General features: G+C 34.2%; 1 protein-coding gene across 1 annotated transcript in view; it reads left to right on the top strand.

Annotated features, from left to right (window-relative positions):
* Window positions 1–247: 247 nt before the first annotated feature.
* Window positions 248–21,680, top strand: part of LOC131143714 (apoptosis inhibitor 5-like protein API5) — a 45,771-nt gene continuing 24,338 nt past the window's right edge. Inside the window, exons 1-7 of the mRNA XM_058091982.1 lie at window positions 248–687; window positions 788–949; window positions 12,294–12,393; window positions 12,480–12,545; window positions 16,651–16,745; window positions 16,837–16,911; window positions 17,030–17,179. Of these exons, the coding sequence (XP_057947965.1) occupies window positions 610–687; window positions 788–949; window positions 12,294–12,393; window positions 12,480–12,545; window positions 16,651–16,745; window positions 16,837–16,911; window positions 17,030–17,179 (726 nt within the window). The 5' untranslated portion in view covers window positions 248–609. The remainder of the gene's footprint in view (window positions 688–787; window positions 950–12,293; window positions 12,394–12,479; window positions 12,546–16,650; window positions 16,746–16,836; window positions 16,912–17,029; window positions 17,180–21,680) is intronic.

Here is a 21,680-nt window from a genome sequence, read left to right as displayed (position 1 = left end):
CATTTTATCCCCTTCACTAATAAATTATTTACTGCTCTAATATCTAAAATTGTGAGTAAGTAATTAATGAATGATTTCTTCTTCTAAAATTTGAATTAAATTGTATAAAATTTTATTATTTTTTAATTATATATTATCTTCTAAAAATAATAAATTTAAAAATATAAAAAATTTAAAAAATCAATCCTTTAAAATTATTATATTAAAAAATATCAGCCACAGGCCCACAGTACGTGTAGAGTCTCTCTCTCACATAATATTTTGTTCGGCGTTCGAGAAAGAAAGCAATTTTGCAGCACCAAAAAGCCCTAATATTTAGGTCCACGGCCCAAATAAACGGCCATATCGTAAGTCCGGACGTTTCTTCACCATCCCATCCAACCTGCAGAAGAATTTCCTGCAAGCTTCCTCCTTTGCGGTTCCATACCCCACACTTCTCACTCTCTCCTCTCGTCACTGACTCACTGTGTTAAACCCTCGTACCTTCTCTGCCCACGCACGCCTCCCCACAATAAAAACCTTCTCTGCATCAAAACTCTGCAATTCTCCGCTCTCGGGTCTTACCCATTTTGTGAATTGTTGAATTGTATTGAGCAGCTTCTTCCCCCGATGACGGAAGATGCGAAGGACATCGAGAAGCTCTACGAGTTCGGGGAGCGCCTCAACGAGGCCAAGGACAAGTCCCAGGTCTGTAATTCCCGGATTCTGTGGGGGGCTCTGTTTCCATTTCTAGGGTTTTTGACTGTTCATCGAGTTCGAGTGCCCAGTGGTGTTTGATTTGTTGCAGAATGCGAAGGACTATGAGGGCATTATCAGCGTGGCCAAGAACAGCATCAAGACTAAGCAATTAGCTGCCCAGCTCATTCCCAGGTTCTTCAAGTTCTTCCCCGCCCTTTCTGAGAAGGCTGTCAACGCGCACCTTGATCTGTGCGAAGAAGAAGAGCTTGGGGTTAGTATATGTTGTGTATATGGTCAACTTGTGCGCACTAGTATTCCATTTGAATATATATTTCTATGCCAGATTATCAATTTTGGGCTTGGGTATGAAATCCGTTGGTTGGTCCGTTATTTGACTAGTTTTGTCGCTGAAGCTGTAATGGAAGTGGGTTTTGTGGAGTTTTAGTTTCTAACCAATGTGATGAGAGGTTTTGGGTGATTGGATGATTGACTTGGCGGGGAGGCTCAATTACTGAGCATGAATAGTTAAATTTGGAAACTTGTAGATATGGCACTGATTGCTGACTGCTTGGGGATCCAATATATCTTGAAGGAAAGGTGGATTTTAAATACCCATTTTTTGGCCTGTGGATACATTTGCAGTTGTAGGAGATACTACATGCCTGCCGCATAACATTCCCATTGTCTCTTAAACGTGGGCATCCAACATACATTGTCTCTTAAACGAGGGCATCCAACATGCTAGAGGCCACATTCTCAGGAATGATAATCCATGCCAATGCCCCCTTGTAAATGTCTGCAATGTCTACATATATCCGTCACATAATAGCTTGGCATAGCTTCTATTTTTTTAATGCCTGTAAGGATGGTTTCATATCACTTGTTGATCTATAATAATATCTTTTCTTTTTATATTTTCAATTTTAAGAAAAAATAAGATCTATTTGTGATATATGTTATAAACATCAGATTCAAATTAAGTCTAATTACTACAAATGTTTGATAAATATCTAGACTACACTAGAATTACTATATGATGATATCAAAAGTTTAAATAAAATATAATAATTTATAATTTAATCTTATGATGAAATTTAATTTTTTTCTTGTAGAACTTGGTAAGTGTTTTGGACCTTATTTTAAAATTTTAATTTAGAAATAAAATCTATTAGACAAATATGTTATTTCTGTCATTTTTAGTTTTTTAAAGAAAAGATAATGTCTTAGATTGTATAGCAATTCTATAAATTAACTAAAGCATTTAGAAATCATTATTACAACTATGCATTATCAATTTGTTTTAAATAACATACAAACAACAGTCAATAGTAGATATTTTCTAACTATTACTTTAACTTCCTTCTTTTAAAATATATCTATTTATGAATCCAAATAATCTAGAGAATTTTAATTATATTTACTCAATACTATTCACTTACAATTACTTTCAATACACATTAAAAATCTTCTTGTTAATTAAAAAAGAGGCCTATAGCTAGGCGCATTGTTGTTCATATTGAAGTGATGCCATGTGGTTGATATAAATCAACTTACTTTTCCCAAGTTAAATGCATTTTTATGATTGAAAAGATTTGAACTGTAGATATCCCTTACCCATCCAATTATTTATGAAACCTAAGGTGTAGTCCCAAGAGGGGGGGTGAATTGGGATATTTAAAAATTATCGTTAGAGTCTTTTTACAAGTACTAGACTTTTTACAATCCTTAAAGATTTCTTTTGTTCTTATTGATTAGGCAATCCACACAAACTCTTACTTCCTCTATTCAATCCGCAAACACAACATACACAACTAATTCAAGCCAAACAAACACCATACAAGTAATTAGCTTTGCAATATTCAACAGCCCTGTATATGAATGTGCAAATCCTGTAGTTGGCCTTTGAAGATTAAAATAACATTCAATCCCTTTTTCAAAATCAGAATTTAAATAAACCTTCAGCTAATAGGTTTTGCGTTGTTAACCAATCAACGTACTCCCTTACGGTTTTTGCAAACTATCAATTAACCAATGTACTCCCTTTTGGTTTTCGCAAGCCCAAGAACAAATTAGGTGTGGATTTATTTAATTTCCAATGTTTGTTGTTTTTATAATTGAAAGAATTATAACATCCACGCAGTTTATATCTTTGCTGAAATTTAAAAGAGAGTAAGGGAATGAGAGGGATACCGCTGTTTTTACGAGGTTCAGCTTACTCCAACCTATATCCTCGCCTTAAGTTAACCACCTAAGGATTTCACTAGATCTTGTTCTTTCTGGGTGGAACAAGAACCTTACAAAAATCACCTTCTTTTTCAAGAAGAGAAACCTCTCCAAGCAACAACCTGTGCTTGGTCCATCGATTCAACAATGCCTTGAACCATCAAAGATCAAGTAGAGAGAAATGGATCTGCGTACAAAAACACTCTCAAAACACAGAGCAAGTTGTACAAGTTAAATTCTAAATCGTACTTCAAAACCAAAACTAAATAGAAAAATGTGAAGCTTAAGGTTTAGAAGTCACCAATGGTTCTTAAAAGGATTCTAGATGCAACTTAGAACCAATCCCTTGTTTTTCAATTTAGTAGTTTTGTAGAGTTTTCCCCTAGCAAAAAGATGTGAGCAAGAAAAAACTTTAGGAGAATTTTTGCATAGAAATCGTGTATTGCTTGTTTGTATATTGCTTGTATGTTTTGTGTAGCTTGTATTTTTTCCATTGAATAAGGGAGGTATTTATAGACCTTTTTGAAGAAAAGTTTCCTCACTTAATACAGATCATTTAGGTAACTTTTCAAAATATTAATTCAGAGAATCAATTTTGAAAAATTTCTCGTAAGTTTGAAATTTGAAATTCCCCGCAGAGTCAGTTAGTTGACCCACTCAACTGGGTCAATTTTTGCACTAGTCAGTCGGCTGGATAAGTGGCTGACACCATTCTGACTTTTAAAAAATAATTCTGATAAATTGTCAGTCGGCTGATTGAACCACGTTCAAAATAGTCAGTCGGCTGGGCATTTTCAACTCATTTGAGTCAGTCGGTTGGACAGTTAACTTTACTGAAGTTTTCCTGTCAATCGGCTGACTGAACCACGTTCAAAACTGGTCAGTTGGTTGGGTACTGTCAGTCGGCTGGGTATGTTTAGTTCAACAAGTCAGCTGACTGGGCAAACCTCTTTTCCAAATATCTTTCAATTTTTGATTTCTTTAAAATCTAGTTTACTTAAAAAACTTAGTTGTAACTTTTTAAAAACATTTCCAAGAGTTTTTCAAGTGTTAGTCTCTAAGTCTTTGTATCTTAAGGAGTTTCACATATTTAAATAGTAATGACTTTGAAGTACTTACAAATATCCCTCTAAGTATGATCTCCTTAATCACTAAGTCTTGCAGCCTCTTGAGATTCACTTTTGACTTCAAGATCTGCTTGGCCTTTAAGCTCTTCACTTGTTGTTCATGCTTTAATATACTGAGGAGCTTTCATTTGATTGATATTGATCTCCAATTTACTTCTATGATTAATCGTGAGTGTCCTTTTACTTAGACCTGAAATAAAACCACTCGACAACACATGTTAAAGCATCATTCATTTTGTTATCATCAAAACAAGATTAAAAAGTCTAGTTAGGTCAACAATCTCCCTCTTTTTGATGATGACAAATGAGGAGCAAAAATATGAGTAAGCCTTAAAAAAAAACTCCCCCTTACAATTAGCATTATTCTACTCCCCCTTACAATAAGCATCATTTTAACAATTTGTAGTTTCAAGACCAATTTCAATATCATACAATATCATGCTCATCATACTCATCATAGATACCATACAATATCATGTACTTCTTCTTCTACCTTTTGATACATATCTTCATGCTTGAATTTTTCAATATCATGCTCAAATATTTCAATATCATGCTCAATGCTCAATGCTCAATGCTCAATTTTTAATATCATGCTTAACATACTCAAATATCATGCTCAATTTTTGCTCAACTACTACTCCCCCTTTTGACATCAATCAAAAAGGGTAAACAAAAATCAAGTGAATGTATGGCCACACACTTCTCAATATATTTCAATATAGTATATATAGTGTGCTACAATAGTCGAATAGTCATGCAGGTTTTCATATTTGGTATTCATATTTCATCATTCAAATCCAAGATCATGACAATATTATCAATATCATTACATGCTCATAATTATGCTGTACTGCTCAAATACCAAGTAATATCAATTGATATATTTATGGATTCCAATATATGTCTTAGATACTAATGTTGATACCATATCATGCACTGCTCATAGATGCCAATTTTTCATTTATTCAAGTGATCCGTTATAAGCATACATGGTCAAGACACTTTAACAATCATGTTTCTAAATCATACTTAGTAACTTTAAGCTCAGGTTTACAAACAAGTATAGTGAGCCATAGATCATTAATATTTTCATTGTATTTAAAGAACTTAAGGTACCAATTTTAAAACATACCCATGTAGCATATTGCAAATCACATTAGCATTGTCTAGTTGTCAAGAAACAATGAAAGCAACCAAGCTAAGTGTTGTATCATACAACACATCAAAATACACTCCAAAACACTCTTAGAACACACAAAGAAACAGGCCCTAGGTTAGTTGGCTGACTGTAGATTTTTCTTTAAGTTTGTCCTTTCAGTTAGTTTCTCTACTATGTAGTAAACCAAGTTCTCTTCTAATGGTTATGAATCTATCTTCTGAGAGTGGTTTAGTGAAGATATCAGCCTATTGATCATTTGTGTTGATGAATTCTATAATGATGTCTTCTTTTTGAACATGATCTCTTTGGAAGTGGTGTCTTATGTCAATGTGCTTTGTTCTTAAGTGTGAAATAGGATTTTTAAATATGTTGATCGTACTCGTATTATCACACTTAATTGTTATAGTGTGTATTTCATATTGAAATCTCTTAATTGCTGTTTCATGTATAGTGTTTGTGCACAACAACTACCGGCTGCAACATATTTAGCCTCAGCAGTTGACAAAGCCACGAAATTTTGTTTCTTAGAAAACCAAGAAACTAAAGATCTTCCTAAGAAGTGGCATGTGCCACTTGTACTTTTTCTATTTATTTTACAACTAGCATAGGGCGCATTTGAATAATTGATCATTTCAAAACCAGCGTCCTTAGGATACCATAGCCCTAAGTCCATAGTGCCTATTAAGTATCTTAGGATTCTCTTAACAGCTATTAGGTGTGATTCCTTAGGTGCTGATTGAAAACGGGCACACATACACACATTAAACATTATGTCGAGTCTACTGGCTGTTAGATATAATAGACTTCCAATCATACCTCTATAGTGCTTTGTGTCTGTGGATTTTCCTTTTTCATTTTTGTCTAGGCTGATGGTGGTGTTCATAGATGTTCCTATGGGTTTACTATTTTTCATACCGAATTTTTGTATCATTTCTTTTATGTATTTGGATTGACTTATAAAAGTACCATTCTTTGCTTGTTTGATTTGAAGCCCAAGAAAACAGTTTAATTCCTCCATCATGCTTATTTCAAATTCTTTTTGCATACACTTTGCAAATTCTTTACATAGATGTTCATTTGTAGCGCCAAATATTATATCATTTACGTAGATTTGAATTAAAAGTATGTCATCTTCCTTAATTTTAATGAACAAGATACTATCTATTTTTCCTCTTGAAAATCCCTTCTCAATTAGAAATCCACTAAGTCTTTCATACCAAGCCCTAGGGGCTTGTTTTAATCCATACAAGACCTTAGTTAGTCTAAATACGTGGTTAGGATTTTCAATATCTTCAAAACTAGGGGGTTGTGCAACATATACCTCTTCATTTAATATACCCATTCAAAAATGCACTTTTGACATCCATTTGGTATAACTTGAATTCTTTGTAGGAAACATAAGCTAATAGCATTCTAATAGCTTCCATTCTAACTACAGGGGCAAATATTACATCATAGTCTATCCCTTCTTCTTGATTATACCCCTTTGCTACAAGTCTAGCTTTGTTTCTAATGATTATACCATTTTCATCATTTTTATTTCTAAATACCTATTTAGTACCTATGGTCGAATGTTTTTCAGGTTTGGGTACTAATTGCCATACTTTGCTTCTTTCTAATTGGTTTAATTCTTCTTGCATAGTGATTATCCAAGATTCATCTTTAAGGGTCTCTTCAACATCTTTAGGTTCATTTTAAGATAGGAATGCATAGTGATTGTACAGGTTCTTTAGAGAATATCTAGTAGTTACACCTCTAGATGGTTCACCTATAATTTGTTCTTGAGGGTGATCTTTCTTATACTTCCATTCTCTTGGTAATTCTGGATTTTCTATAAGTTCATTTTTTGAGTTTTCTTCATTTATTTCCTTTTCTTCCTTGATTTCTATCTCATCCTCCTTTTTGAACATTTCATCTTTTTCTTCATTTTTGACTTCTCTTGAAAAAGGGTTAGATTCATCAAAGTTTATGTGAATTGATTCAATTATGGCGAGTGTTCTTTTGTTGTAGACTCTATAGGCCTTAGTATTTGTGGAGTATCCTGGGAAAATACTTTCATCCGATTTAGCATCAAATTTTCCTAAGTTGTCTTTGTTATTGAATACGAAACACTTGCATCCAAAGACATGAAAGTAAGTTATGTTAGGCCTTCTTCCTTTCCATAATTTATAGGGTGTCTTGTTTAGGCTTGATCTAATGGAAACCCTATTAATTATATAGCAAGCTGTATTTACAGCTTCAGCCCAAAAATACTTGGGTAAGTTATTTTCATTAAGCATGGTTCTTGCCATTTCTTGAAGGGTTCTATTTTTTCTTTCCACAACTCCATTTTGTTGTGGGGTTTTAAGTGCTGAAAAGTTGTGATTTATGCCATGTTCATTACAAAATTTTTCAACGCCTTGATTCTTAAACTCTCTTCCTTGGTCACTTCTAAGATTTGAGACATTATACCTTCTCTCATTTTGAAGCTTCTTACATAGAGTGATTAACAAGTAACAAGCTTCCTCCTTGTTAGTTAGGAACAATACCCATGTGTATCTTGAGTAATCATCAACAATTACGAAGGCGTATTGCTTTCCTCCTAGGCTTTGAGTTCTAGTAGGACCAAACAAGTCTAAGTGTATGAGTTCTAGGGGTCTACTAGTTGATATATGTTTCTTCTTTTTGAAACTTTTCTTGATTTGTTTTCCTAGTTGACATGCATCGCACACTTTATCTTTGACAAATTTGGTGTTAGGCAAGCCTTTTGCTAAATTTTTTTTAGAAAGCTTGGATATAAGTTCCATGCTTGCATTTCCTAGCCTTTTATGCTAAAGCCAACTATTTTCACTCATATCCACTAAGCAAGTTATATCCTGAGAAATCAAGCTATCAAGGTTTATGCAATATACATTGTTCATTCTATGTGTAGTGAATAGTGTCTTTTGATCCTTAGAATCTTGAATTATGCATTTGTTTTTCTTAAATATTATTTCGAATCCTTTGTCGCTAAGTTGACTAATGCTTAGTAAATTATGCTTTAGACCATCTACTAACAAAACATCATCTATAGTAAGTGAAGAGTCTTTACCTATTTTACCAATTCCAATGATCTTACCTTTTGCGTTGTCACCAAAGGTTACAAATCCTCCATCATTTTGAGTGAGAGAAGTGAACTTAGATTTATCTCTTGTCATATGCCTTGAACAACTGCTGTCCAAGTACCATTTATTCTTAGACGGAGTGGTTCTAAAGCAAACCTACAAGAAATGATTTATGTTGTTACTTTTGGAACCCAAACCACCTTAACTTTCTTTAAATCTTGTCTAGTTTTAGCATTTATCTTTCACTTATTTTTTATTTTAATGTACTTTTTCTTAAGTGGACAATTAAACATTATGTGTCCTTTATTTTTACACATGTAGCAAGTGGAGTGCTCATAAATATTTGTTGATGAAGTGCTTGTATAATGTTTAGATTGATTTATCCCATAAACAAGTTTTTCTTTCTTTTATTTGGTGGAGGTGCTCCATTGTAACCAATTTCTTCTTTGTTGTTTGCCATCCTTTGTTGTCCTACCATTTTTTCGAAGTTATCTTTACCTTTGGTAAAATTGTAGATGACCTTTTCTTCTCAAGTTCTTCAAATTTTAAGTCTTTTTCTTCTTCAATAAGTTTTGAGGATTCAAGCTGATTTCTAAGTGTTTCGTTTTGTTGTTTCAAGCTTATGTTCCTCTTTGAGACTTTAATAAACTTGTTATGTAGAGAGAATAATTTAGCTTGAAGTTCTTTGTAAGAGGGCATGCTTTCACACGAATTACTACAAGATTCATCACACGAATCTTCAGAGAGAGAGTAATAAGAGTTTACCTCTTCATTATGTGCCATGAAGTACATGTTTGCTACTTCTTGATCACTTGACTCACTCTCCGATTCATTCGAACTTGTGTCATCCCAAGTTGCCTTCATTGCAGGCTTCTTTTTCTTCTTTTCCTTCTTGAGTTGTGGGCATTCTGGCTTGATATGCCTGACCTTTTTATAGTGATAACAAGTGGGAGGATTATTTTTGCTTTTGTATTCTTTTTTATTACGTTCACCTCTTTCAGCTTTTGATCCATTGAATTTTCTAGCGAGTTTCTTGTTTCTTTTCAAGAATTTTTTAAGTCTTTTAGTTATGAGAGCTAAGTCTTCATCTTCTAATTCACTAGATTCATTATCTTCTTCACTTGAATGTTCTTTCAAGGCTTTTAGAGTTATAGACTTCTTGTTTTTGTTTTCAGTGCTTCTTTCTTTCGATGTCATTTCATAGGTTAAAAGAGATCCTATGAGTTCATCTAAAGAAGTGGTTTTAAGGTTTCTCCCTTCCGTTATTGCTGTGGCTTTTGGTTCCCAAATAGGTGCAAGTCTCTTAGAATTTTGCGGATCATCTCATGGGTGGAATATGTTTTTCCTAAGGCACTTAGTGAGTTTATGATATGTGTAAACTTAGTGTACATGCTTGTTATAGATTCATCCGAATTCATTCTAAAAGCTTTTGTATTCACTAGTTAACATATCAATTCTATTGTCCCTAACATCTACCGTGCCTTCATTGGTTACTTCTAATTTATCCCAAATCTCTTTAGCTGTTTGACACGCTATTAAACTATTGAATTCATTTGTACCAAATGCACAGTATAAGACGTTTATTGCATTTGAGTTAATTTGCAGCATTTTAATCTGATTCGATTAGTCCTTTATCTTCTTTAGGTACTTCTTTTCCATCTACTAGTTTAGTAGGAATTAGATTTCCATTTGTAACAACATTCCATGCCTTCCAATCCATTGTTTGAAGGTGGATTCTCATTTGTTGCTTCCAAAAAATATAATTTAGTCCACAAAAAATGGATGGCTTAGTTGAGGATTGACCCTCACCAAAGGGAGCTACTCCTATTTGTTCTATTTTGATCTTTATATAGCTACTTATTAGGTTTTGCTATAATTTGACTCTGATACCAATTGAATCCTAAGGTGTAGTCCCAAGAGGGGGTGGTGAATTGGGATATTTAAAAATTATCCTTAAGAGTCTTTTTACAAGTTCTAGACTTCTTACAATCCTTTAAAGATTTCTTTTGTTCTTATTGATTAGGCAATCCGCACAAACTCTTACTTCCTCTATTCAATCCGCAAACACAACATACACAGCTAATTCAAGCCAAACAAACACCATACAAGTAATTAGCTTTGCAATATTCAACAGTCCTGTATATGAATGTGCAAATCCTGTAGTTGGCCTTTGAAGATTAAAATAACATTCAATTCCTTTTTAAAAATCAGAATTTAAATAAATCTTTAGCTAATAGGTTTTGTGTTGTTAACCAATCAACGTACTCCCTTACGGTTTCCGCAAACTATCGATTAATCAACGTATTCCCTTTCGGTTTTCGCAAGCCCAAGAACAAATTAGGTGTAGATTTATTTAATTTCTAATGTCCGTTATTTTTATAATTGAAAGAATTACAACATCCACGCAATTTATATCTTTGCTGAAATTTAAAAGAGAGTATGGGAATGAGAGTGATACCATTGTTTTTACGAGGTTCGGCTTACCCCAGCCTACGTCTTCGCCTTAGATCAACCACCTAAGGATTTCACTATACCTTGTTTCTTCCAGGTGGAACAAAAACCTTAAAAATCATTCTCTTTTTCAGGAAGAGAAACTTCTCCAAGCAACAACCTGTGCTTGGTCCAACGATTCAACAATGCCCTGTCAAAGATGAAATAGAGAGAAATGGATCCGCGTACAAAAACACTCTCAAAACACAGAGCAAGTTGTACAAGTTAAATTCCAAATCGTACTTCAGAACCAAAACTAAATAGAAAAATGTGAAGCTTAAGGTTTAGAAGTCACCAATGATTCTTAAAAGGATTCTTGATGCAACTCAGAACCAATCCCTTGTTTTTCAATTCAGCAATTTCGTAGAGTTTTCCCTCAGCAAAAAGATGTGAGCAAGAAAAAGCTTTAGGAGGGTTTTTGCATAGAAATCGTGTATTGCTTGTTTGTATATTGCTTGTATGCTTTGTGTAGCTTGTATTTTTTCATTGAATAAGGGAGGTTTTTATAGACCTTTTTGAAGAAAAGTTTCCTTATTTAATATAGATCATTTAGGTAATTTTTCAAAAAATATTAATTCAGAGAATCAATTTTAAAAAATTTCTCGCAAAGTTTGAAATTTGAAATTCCCCGTAGAGTCAGTCGGCTGACCCACTCGACTGGGTCAATTTTTGCACTAGTCAGTCGGCTGACACCATTTTGACTTTCAAAAAATAATTCTGGTAAATTGTCAGTCGGCTGACTGAACCCCGTTCAAAATATTCAGTTGGTTGGGCACTGTCAGTTGGCTGGGCATTTTCAACTCATTTGAGTTAGTCTGCTCGACGGTTAACTTTACCGAAGTTTTCCTGTTAGTCGGCTAACTGAACCACGTTCAAAACTGGTCAGTCGGTTGGGTACTGTCATTCGGCTGGGTATGTTTAGTTCAACGAGTCAGTCGGTTGAGCAGACTTCTTTTTCAAATATTTTCCAATTTTTGATTTCTTTAAAATCTAGTTTACTTGAAAAACTTAATTGTAACTTTTCAAAAACATTTTCAAGAGTTTTTCAAGTGCTAGTCTCTAAGTCTTTGTATCTTAAGGAGCTTCACATATCTAAATAGTAATGACTTTGAAGTACTTACAAATATCCCTTTAAGTATGATTTCCTTAATCACTAAGTCCCTCTTGAGATTCACTTTCGACTTCAAGATCTGCTTGGCCTTTAAGCTCTTCATTTGTCGTTCATGCTTCAATATACTGAGGAACTTTCATTTGATTGACATTGATCTCCAATTTACTTCTATGATTAACCGTGAGTGTCCTTTTACTTAGACCTGAAATAAAACCACTCAATAACACATGTTAAAGTATCCTTCATTTTGTTATCATCAAAACAAGATTAAAAAGCCTAGTTAGGCCAACAATTTATCCTCTAAGCTAGGTTTAAGGGGCCTTGAGGATAAATGCTCTCATTTTTTATTCTTTTTTCAGTTATCAATATTCATGTTTTAGTTTTAATTGATTATTGAATCTTTGTTGATGTGGCTTTAGGTTCGTGTCCAAGCCATTCGTGGACTCCCTTTATTTTGCAAGGATACACCGGAATATGTTTCCAAAATTGTGGACATTCTTGCACAGCTCCTTACAGCAGGTAATTTTAAGCTTTTGATTTGTGCTGTTGAGGATATACTCTCTTTCATGATTCAGCTTTTATCTTGAATTTATTGATGCTTTCAGAAGAAAATGTTGAGCGTGACGCGGTGCAAAAGGCCCTCATGTCATTATTGAGGCAGGATGTAAAAGGTAATTTGCTGCATTATCGAGGCGATGGATGGTATCTGTTCAAAATTTTTTATGCTGGAACAAGGAGAGCTTGCAATTGATTCAAACTGCATAAGCTTATTCGTTGTATTTGTATTCAAATAGGTTGATAAATGTTCTGTGGAATGGAATGTTGACTATTACGAACTTTCTTCACTTATCTGAATATTTTTACTTTTCAACTTAATGTAGTAGAAAAAGATATATTTCTATGCTACCATATTTGTTTTAACTCAATCTTATATATCAATCAATAGAATATTGATTTGCTTGTTTGGTGCTGTTATGTTGTGATATATCCCATGCTGAACTATTTTTTTAAAGCAAGAACAAGCTAAAATTGGTGGTAATAAGAAAAGTTATAAGATAAAAAATGCCAGATTGTCATTTGTGTTGATGTGTGCTGATATTTCTCAGAAAATGTAGAACATAGACATCCTTTTGTTTTTTTTTTGCTGAAACTCTAAAACTGTAAGTTGGGCCGTCTAGGAGGCGGTTTATGGACATCTAGAGCCGCTTGACCCTTGTCCAAGTTGATCTGTCTGATATTGCAGTTTGGACTTCTCTCAATATAATAGTTCTATGGATATATTTTCTACAGTGTTGGGAAGAGCATGATTTGTCTGGAACATGAGATTTCTTTGTTGCTGCTGACTTGGAAGCTGATATCTTAGCGTATAACAGGTTTTGGTTCAGGAATAAATTACAGGCCATTTCGAGCCAGTTTAATTGTTCACACCCAAGCCCCCTAAGCAGGAAAAACATTAAATAATAATGATATGAATACCTCTGACTCCTTGAGGGAGGGATTTGGGTTTGGAAAGGGTCTGCTCCTACAAGTTCAAAAGGAAAGCTCTTTCCCTTATTCCCCTTGCTATTTTTTTGGGCGGTTTGGGAAGGAAAGAGCAGAAAGGGCTTTTGATGGGATGACCTCTTTTCTGCAGGCTGCCCAGGATAAGTGGATTTCTATGATCTCTAGCTGGCATGGTGGGATACCTGAGAGGGATTCTCTGTAATTCTTGATTTCTTGATGTTCTTTGATGATTGTTGTATTGTTTTTTCTAGTTGTATTGTTTTTCTTAGTTTTCACTGTACTTAACTGGCATCTTCGTGATGCTCAGCTTTTTTCTAATAAATTTTCTTTGCGTATAAAAAAAAATGGTAATAATATTTTGTTACCTTTTCATGGTGTCCCCTATGCCATCTCTTAGCATATATTCTGGCTTCCAGTCAGCTTTGTTTTTATTTAAGAGGGAATGTGTCGAAAAGGATTTCACTCTTATTAATGCCTAAAACACAAGTCAAAATGAGGATGGTGATTTGATCTTAACAAGTTTGCTGAAAAAAGAGTGAGTATAGCTTGGAAAAAGAAAAAAAAACATTGGTAACAATAATAACTAGTTGAAGTTCTGAACCTTACTTTTTTTGAATATCCATTAGGCCCTTTGCAAGTTCAAGATAATTTATTGATGAGCATTTAAGGGTGAATGCAACTGAAGAGTTCCGTGCTGGAAGCTCTTAGTTCTTGCTCAGTGATGTCAGCTCCTACAGTCTAGGATTGCAGCTAGAGTAGTGAAGGTGGAAGAGGCGGTCAGAGTTTCTCGTGAAGAGGATGAGGGGATGAAAATTGGGTGAGGGAGCTTGTTGATTGTTTTAGACTTGGCCAAATTATTTGTTAAAAGAGGACCTCTGTTTTTGTCTAAAGGTGCACCAGGCTCTTGAGAAGGCCCATTGTGTGAAAGGGCCTCACTAAAATAGTGTTTTGGAGAAAATGGAGGGCTCTTCTGGTTCTGGGTTGGGCCAATTAAAGGATGGAACCTGTTCTTCAAGTGTTGTGATCAAAGCCAAGAACCATATGTCAAAATCCAAGGGTCTGATTTATTTTATGATAGGGGTGCTGGGGTGGAAGTTTATTGGAGGCTCAGGCAGTGGTGACGCCAGAGAAGGTTCTTATGGCTAGAACCAAGATTTAAAAGGAAAGCATGGGCAGAATCTTTCTGAAGGGGATAATGGAGAGAGAAAGATGAGAGTTTTAGCAACAATTTGTGTCAAGAGGTTCTTAATTCTGGGAATTTGCATAATGGAAATAAATGCAAGACGCCCAAGGTTACGGAGGTGTACGAGTGACAATCAGCAGAGAAGGGGAAAGGTAAGAAAAGTATGCTTGTAAGTAGTTGTATGAATTCAAACATGCGGAGAGGTAAATTTTTAAAAGTAAATGATGCTGAGAATTTTATGTTGAGGAACACAAAATTGCTGAAAGCCTGAAGTAAATGAAGGAGGTAAATAGAAGGAGAAAAATTGTTGTGATATCTAGGATAGTGAATTTGTAGGGACTTTGCTTGTGATAGCAGTCTATTGTTGGAGGAAATTTGCGAAATTTGGATTATTCTTCCGATTTCTGTGATGCACTGGGGCATGTTTCTTATGTGCTCCCTTCTCCGCTTGAATGTGTAAATTTGGCTGTGAGCAATATATTTAAGGATGGAATTCTTCGTGCCTTGTAGAGAAGATTAGTCACCAAGATACTGCTGTCCATCTTTTGTAGGGAATGGGAGTCTGGTTGGCTGTTCCTGGAGGAATTGGATGGAGCAAAAACAAAAGTGAATAAAGGCCAGAGGGAATTAGTAAGGTTTCATATCTCTATCAGTCATGAATTAGTAAGGCTTCAGATCTCTATCAGTTATGAAGGTAAGGATTTAAATAGGGTTTTTTAAATTAGGGTTTGATATCCTTTTTTTTTTCCTTTATTTTATTTTTTGATTTTTTTGGGTTTTCCCTTCTATGAGGTTATCTTATCCTCTCCCACATTGTAATTCTCTCCTCTTTCTTAATATATTTCTTTTTCAATAGGAATATCATTTTATTCATTCTTTTTATGTATTTGTTAATTTCCATCGTATTAGTAAGTTTTAGATTTTGTTTTTATTTATTAAATAGTTTTGTGTGATAAAAATAAAAGAAAGCTCCAGGGTAGACAAACCCATGTACATTAGGTATCTGCATGAAGGCATGCAAACCTACTAAAAGGTTTTTTTAAGTGATCATGAATTTCTTGAATCATACTTGAATTAAATTAGAAATTGAAACATTAAGCTTGGAATTTTTGTAGTTTAGAAAGTATACATATATATTTGTATCATCTCTTTCTTTCATCGATCCTTTAAGATGCTTGGATTTCTGATTTTCTTTTCTTGTAGGGGAATGAGCAGTCTTTGGATTTTCATTTTGTGAGACTTTTCATACTTGGGAAAAGAAGACTTAGTTACTAGATTCCCCTGGGAATTTTCTTGCAAGTATTTCTTTCCTCATTTGATTAATCATCCCACATTTTTTTTTATTTGGAAAGTTAAACTTCTTTGGAAGATAAAGACTTTTATTTTTACCGAGTTCATTGATAAAATCAATAGTAATGATTTGTTTTTGAAGCAAATACCAAATAAAGCGCTGTCACCAAATGTGTGTCTTTTGCTTTCAGAGTGGGGAGACTCGTTCACATCTATTCTTGCATTGACCTTTTGCATGGGTTGCTTGGAATAATAAAGGCTCTTGCTATCATTTGGTGTATTTGTTGAGGGAGTAATGCTGGAATTCTTAAGGGCGTTGTTACATGTTATCATTTGGTCAGAAGTAGACTAGTTTTTCTTGCATTGTTTTTGTGTTGTGTGACTAGTCTTTCTACGCATAATTCTCTAGAGGACTTGCAGAGATCGAAGTGCTTTGATTTACTAGAGTTGCATTTTAGATTGTTTGTTTTCTTTTCTTTTCATTTGCTTTTGCTTGTCCTCTTGGAGGACCTACCCTCTGTGTGAATTCTTTCTGTTGCTGTGATAATTTTTTCTCTCTTTTAAAAAAAATTGTTTATAAAGAAAGTTAGGAAAGTACAAGCACATTAATTCATTTTTAGGACAAATAGAAATTAATGGTGTTTTTAATGGTAATGCATTACTGTGTATGGGATTCAGTGATGAGATTGCATAAATATACCTTTTAGTTGTCCTTCAAAAATCTGCATGTTGTCAATACTTTTTAACATACTTCTTATTGGCACTGCAATTTGCTAAGTTTAATGGATTTGTTTTTGCAGCTTCTCTAACAGCCCTATTCAAGCACATCAGCACCAATGAACCAAGCCCGGATGAAAATATTCGTGAGAGGGTTCTAAGCTATATTAGAGATAAGGTGAGAGCACTTATTCATACAATGGCTATAGCTGGCATTTATTGTTTCTTTTACCTGTGGTTGAGGATGACTAACTGATTGAAATTTGTAGGTTTTTCCTTTATACACTGAGCTCTTGAAACCTCAGGAGCAAATGGAAAGGCATATCACTGATTTGATAAAACAAGTATGTTGTTGCTTCGATTTTTTATAAATTGTTTCCTACTTATTTCTTGCATTCGTTTGTATTTTTTTCCATTTATTTTTAATGTAATAGTATCTCAAAATTGTTTTTGTTTTTGCAGAGTTTAGAAGATGTAACAGGAGCAGAATTTAAAATGTTTATGGATTTTTTAAAAAATTTGAGCATATTTGGCGAGAAAGCCCCTCCAGAGCGTGTGCAAGAACTTATTGAAATTATTGAAGGACAAGCTGATCTTGATGCACAATTCAATGTGAGTTTTTTATGATCAATTTAAATCATTTTATTCTCTCTATCTTAGAGTACCGTAAGACCATCGCCAGCTTTTTGAATAGGGCCACTATGGATTGGTGCTTGCTTACCCCAAACTCCCCTCAATTTTCGTCCTACAAATGATCTCCCAACTAACCAAGTGATCCATTTTCTCCCCCAATTCAGAGCATGAGAATCTCTCATGACTCAACATTTCTAGCAACCTGGACTGGGATTATAAAAATAGACAAAAAATAGAAAGGAATACTAGAAAGACATGTCTGAATAAGGGTGATATGCCCACCTATAGTGAATGTTCCTTCCACCCATCCAACTGCTTGGACAATCCAACCTAGCAGGACCACTCAGAGGCACTCCTAAGTAACTCATAGGCCAATCTAGAATATCAAACCCAACTAAAGAGGATAACTACAAAGATCTAGAACCACAACTATTACAAACTATACCACTCCTCCCCAAAATTTATCTTTAAAGCAAAATCCCTCTCAAACAGCTACAATATAGTAATTACATTTAAAAACAGCTATATATGAACTTTTAAGAAAAAATTAGTACAACAACAAACAACAACAACAAACCTTTAGGTCTCACTAGGTGGGGTTGGCTACATGAATCCTTTTCCACCAATTCACGCAATCAAGAGCATGTTCTTCTAATAGATTAAGAGCTATTAAATCCTTTCTTACTACCTCATTCCAAGTTATTTTAGGCCTATCGCTGCCCCTTTTCATGCTAGAAACAAGAACTAACTCCTCCACACAGGTGCTCTACTAGGCTTATGTTTCAAATACCCAAACCATCTAAGCCACCCCATCCTTATCTTGTTTTCGTTTGGTGCTATACCTAAATTATTGCGTTTATGCACATTTCTTATTTTATCTTTTAATTTATACCACGCATGCACCTTAACATTTGCATTTAAGCATCTTACTTTTTGTATATGTTGTTTCTTAGTTGTTCAACATTCTGAACTACAAGTAAGTGCACCCGGCCTTATAGCCGTATTGTAAAACTCTCGTTTTAATTTTAAGGGTATTCTACAATCACACAACACACTTGATGCACTCCTCCATTTTACCGAACTTGTTTTAATTCTATGTATTACATCTTCTTCAATTTCCTCGTTTGCTTGCATAATAGATCTAAGATATTGAAATCTATTAGTGCTATTAATTTCTTGATTATCAAGTTTAATCTTCTCTCCTCTACTACTCCTTACATTACTGAAATTACATTTCATATATTCTGTCTTATCCCTTTTTATCCCAAAACCGTTAGACCCTAGACATTTCCAAACTTCATTTGTTATTTTATCTAGTCTTATAGATTTCCCACTTTTCATCTTTTTTAATGCCATCTCAACTTCAAGGACTTTAATTTTGCGAATAAATATTCTATTTTTACTCTTCTCCTCATTTGTTACTTACAAGTTCAATCTTTCATTATAGCTTTCATTAAACAACTTATCAAAGTATCTTCAACTCCTCTCTTTTATGTCTTCTTCTTAAGACATTATCATTTGCATCCTTTATACATTTTACATTTCCTAAATCTTTTCATTTTCTTTCTCTAGCTTGAACAAGTTTATATATATCTCTTTCTCCTTCTTTTGTATCTTGTATAGTATATAAAGTATCATAAGCTCTATGTTAAGCTTCACTAATAGTCTTTTTTGCATTTTTTCTCACTTCTTTATATTTTTCAAGATTTTTTATATTTCTATAACTTTGCCATATTTTTACCATTTGCTTTTTATCTTAATGGCTTTTTGGACTTCTTGATCCCACCACCAACATTTTTTACTGCCCAAGTATCTTCCTTTGGATTCACCTAAGATCTCTTTTGCTATCGTTACAATAGATTTAGCCATTTTATTCCAAACAATTTTTGCTTCTACTTTGCCCCCTACTGTCCAATTACACTCTTTACACAGATTCTTATTTCTCAATGATATCCCACGATCAAGACAATTGGCTGAATCCCGTGAAACCATTTCATATAAGTTCATTGATATCTTCTTTTTATAAAGCAAATCGACTTCGATTCTTGAATAATCCACATCACTTTTGCTTCTATTGTAACAACAGATTCCCTTTTTATGTGGAAAAGGCTTGATTATTTGATCTTTGAATATACTATATTATCATTGAATTTCTAAGAAAAAAGTAGCATCATCCGTAAATTGAAGATGAGAACTACTACCCACTCACTCCTTGCTCCCCACTCCAGACCCTCTTACAAATTCTCTCTGTACAGTCCTTTGAATCAATCTATTGAAGACATCTACCACAAGAACAAACTAAAGAGTAGAAAGTGAATTTCCATGCCTAACCCATCTTGAGGCCCTAAATCAGGATTTAGTTCTCATTATTATTAATAATGAGGGAAAAAGATGCATTATGAGCAGGTCATTGGGTATTAATAATGGAATTAGATGATGATTCTTTGCTGGAATGTGGTTAAGGAGCTGATTAGTAAAGTTAGCTCGGATATCTTATTCTTGGAGGAGTCTGAAGCAGGGGAAATAAATTCCTTGTTCTTTTGGAGCATTTGGGATTCTAGATTTAAGATATGGGTCTCTGTCCCTTCTTTTGAGGCATCTGGGGATCAACTAGTAGCTTGGAACACCAGAATTGTATCTTTTTTCTGTATCGTCCTTGCTAGAGGTTAAGCCTTGGGGATTTTGGGGAATGGTTCAGGGTGTACAGTCTGCAAAAGGCAAGCTAGCTTATTGAAGAAAGCACTATGCAAAGAAAACTGCATGGAACCATAAACTGACATAAACCACCACTCCCCAAAACCCCTAACCTCTAGCAAGACCAGCACAGAAAAAGGCTCAAAATGACAAATCTTTCAGTGTAGCAACTATGCATTTCAGGCTCTCAGCCCCTCTTTGTCAGATTATCATCCTCCCTGCCCAGCAGTGCAGTGCAGCATACACCTTCGTCAGTCGATGATGCAGTATCCTCCTCCAATAGAAGAACTTCTACCACTGGTTGCGCAATAAAAAGTGAAACGGGGAGACCCTACAAAGCTCTTAGTCCAGATATTTGTATGCTGTGCAGTGGTTCAAATGAGAGTTCTAGCCATCTATTTCTTTCATTGTAAGGTGGCAACATACAAATGGAATAATCTATTTTCATTTTTCGGAGAAGAGTGGGTGACTCCGGAATCTATCTTTGATTTTTTTTTGGTAGTAAAACTTTGAGGTTTTGGAAAGAATAAAACAGGGACAAATTTTTGTGTCTGCGCAGTACTTTCAGTGCTTTGGGTGATTTGGATTGAAAGGTATGACTAATTTTCAGAGAGGCTATCTAAATGAGCACATTTAAATTTTTATTTTTATTTTTTATCTCTATTTTTTGTTTTGGGATTTCCAGTACTCTTCTTTTATACTTCTTCTTATCTTAATATATCTTCTTGTTCTATATAAAAAAAAAGTTTGTCTCTCAATTTTTTTTAAAAAAATAATTAATTTTTTGTTCCCCTTCTTTTGTTGCCCTTCCCACGTGGTTCCTTAGTGAGGGTGTGGAAGTTTGGGTGATTCCACTTCCTCATAATATGTATATATATATATATATATATATATATATATATATTTTTTTGATTTTTCAAATAGAACTTTTAAAGGGATCCTCTCTTCCAACACCTTTCACAACTTGTTTAGGAATAACCACTTCATGGGTTGGTTAGAGTATCACAGGCAGGAACAATGTTTTAAAATGCTCAACCGTGGGTCACCCCAAGGCAAGGCATGCCTAAAACACCTTGAGGCTCAATATAAAATGCCAAATCCCAAAAAGACTAATGCACTACATGTTGAGACTTACATATTTGTATAGAAGGCCCACCTTTTTAATTGGGGCTTATGCATTTTGGGTGTGTGATTCTCTTGCTAGATTTGACTAGAAAATTTTAACTCCATGTTTATGTGAAAGGAATGTCATAATATGAGTTAATTTCTAAAACTCTCAAACTTCAACCTTTCTTGAATAATTAAAGGGCTGTATCTTAGATCTTGAAAACAATTTGAACTTCGTAATGTTATTGCTTATCTCGTCATTATTTATGTAATGAATTCAAGTTAGCAATGTTTGAATGGTCAGCAAGTAGTTTGCAAATTATATATGATATATTTTTACATTATATTTTTGATTTTTTTATTTTTAAAATATATGTAATTTATTTATTTATTTTTATCTGAAAAGAATTCTCAAAAGGCTTACACCCCAATGCCTTAAGGCTAACAACTCACTTGTTAAGGGTTAAAATGCCTTGCCTTATGCCTTTGCCTTTTAAAACATTGGGTAGGACTATAAGGAATCCGTATATTTGTAGTTACGAAGGCATGGCTGGTGCACACATTGTATTTTCTGGTTTGTGTCTTTTAGCAAATGGTACTTTGAACTTGGAATGAGCATGAATAAATTAACAACACTTCTTTATCTTTTGAGTTGTTCGGTTGGATTGGTTGCTCAATA

Source organism: Malania oleifera, chromosome 12 (genome assembly GCF_029873635.1).
Source record: "Malania oleifera isolate guangnan ecotype guangnan chromosome 12, ASM2987363v1, whole genome shotgun sequence".
Classification (NCBI taxonomy): Eukaryota; Viridiplantae; Streptophyta; class Magnoliopsida; order Santalales; family Ximeniaceae; genus Malania; species Malania oleifera.
Note: the sequence above shows the minus strand (reverse complement) of the source record. Positions and strands in the feature narration are given on the sequence as shown.